Source organism: Trypanosoma equiperdum (assembly GCF_001457755.1).
Source record: "Trypanosoma equiperdum strain OVI genome assembly, contig: ctg_1589, whole genome shotgun sequence".
NCBI classification, from domain to species: Eukaryota; Euglenozoa; class Kinetoplastea; order Trypanosomatida; family Trypanosomatidae; genus Trypanosoma; species Trypanosoma equiperdum.
Genome location: NW_027123603.1, coordinates 1 through 695, shown reverse-complemented (window position 1 = coordinate 695; position 695 = coordinate 1). Strand labels below are relative to the sequence as shown.

The 695-nt window shown below is 41.7% G+C and overlaps 1 pseudogene across 1 annotated transcript; it reads left to right on the top strand.

Moving 5' to 3' along the window:
• TEOVI_000735700:pseudogene lies at nt 1-586 on the top strand (annotated as a pseudogene). The gene is given in 3 exon segments: nt 1-30; nt 33-53; nt 56-586. Coding segments are annotated over 3 exon segments (582 nt in total).
• The last annotated feature ends 109 nt before the right edge of the window (nt 587-695 follow it).

Sequence of the window (695 nt, the reverse complement as noted above, 5' to 3'; positions counted from 1 at the left end):
GATCACAAGGAGCATGTGCAGAGATGTTTTTGTTTTTTAATGTTGGTTACAGACAGAAGAGAGTAAAAAGTTACCGCCTCTACTAAAATTTCCCGACACTGGAAAGCCATACCTCAGGGGTGGCAATTTAATAGCAAGAGTGTGGGCTTTTGAGAGGTTTAAAGCCGCCTTCGATGTAGTACTTGCAGTGGCTGATGAATGGTGGTCCGGGTAAAGCATTTACATTCCCTTGTTGTTGTGAAGTGTGAAACGGGAAGAAAAAGTCAGCAGTAGATTCGTTTCGACAAAGGGTCTGATTGGGTTAGATTACGAGGAACAGTTTTTCTCAGTACCTAAAGAAACTTCAATCGACCATACTGCGTTCCTTCACTTTCCAGGTTATGCGCTAGCCTGGGAGGGAAAGGCTAGAAAGATTATATCAAACCTTACTTGGTATATAGAGTGGGAAAGTAAGCAATTTAATGCGAATCACACTGTTGGCAAGCTGCAAGCATATGCGGTATCCGGAGAAAAATTGGATTTTGTGTATGAAACAATTTGTGATGATGCGTTTAAAAAAAAATTGTTTAAACCTCAGAAATTGTAACGACTAAGCGCCGACGCAGGAGCATAAACAGCATGTTCCAGAAATACTCGCAGGGCAAGCTGACACTGTGGATTTTAAATTTTTGGACCGGTGTTGTTGCCCTTTAAGC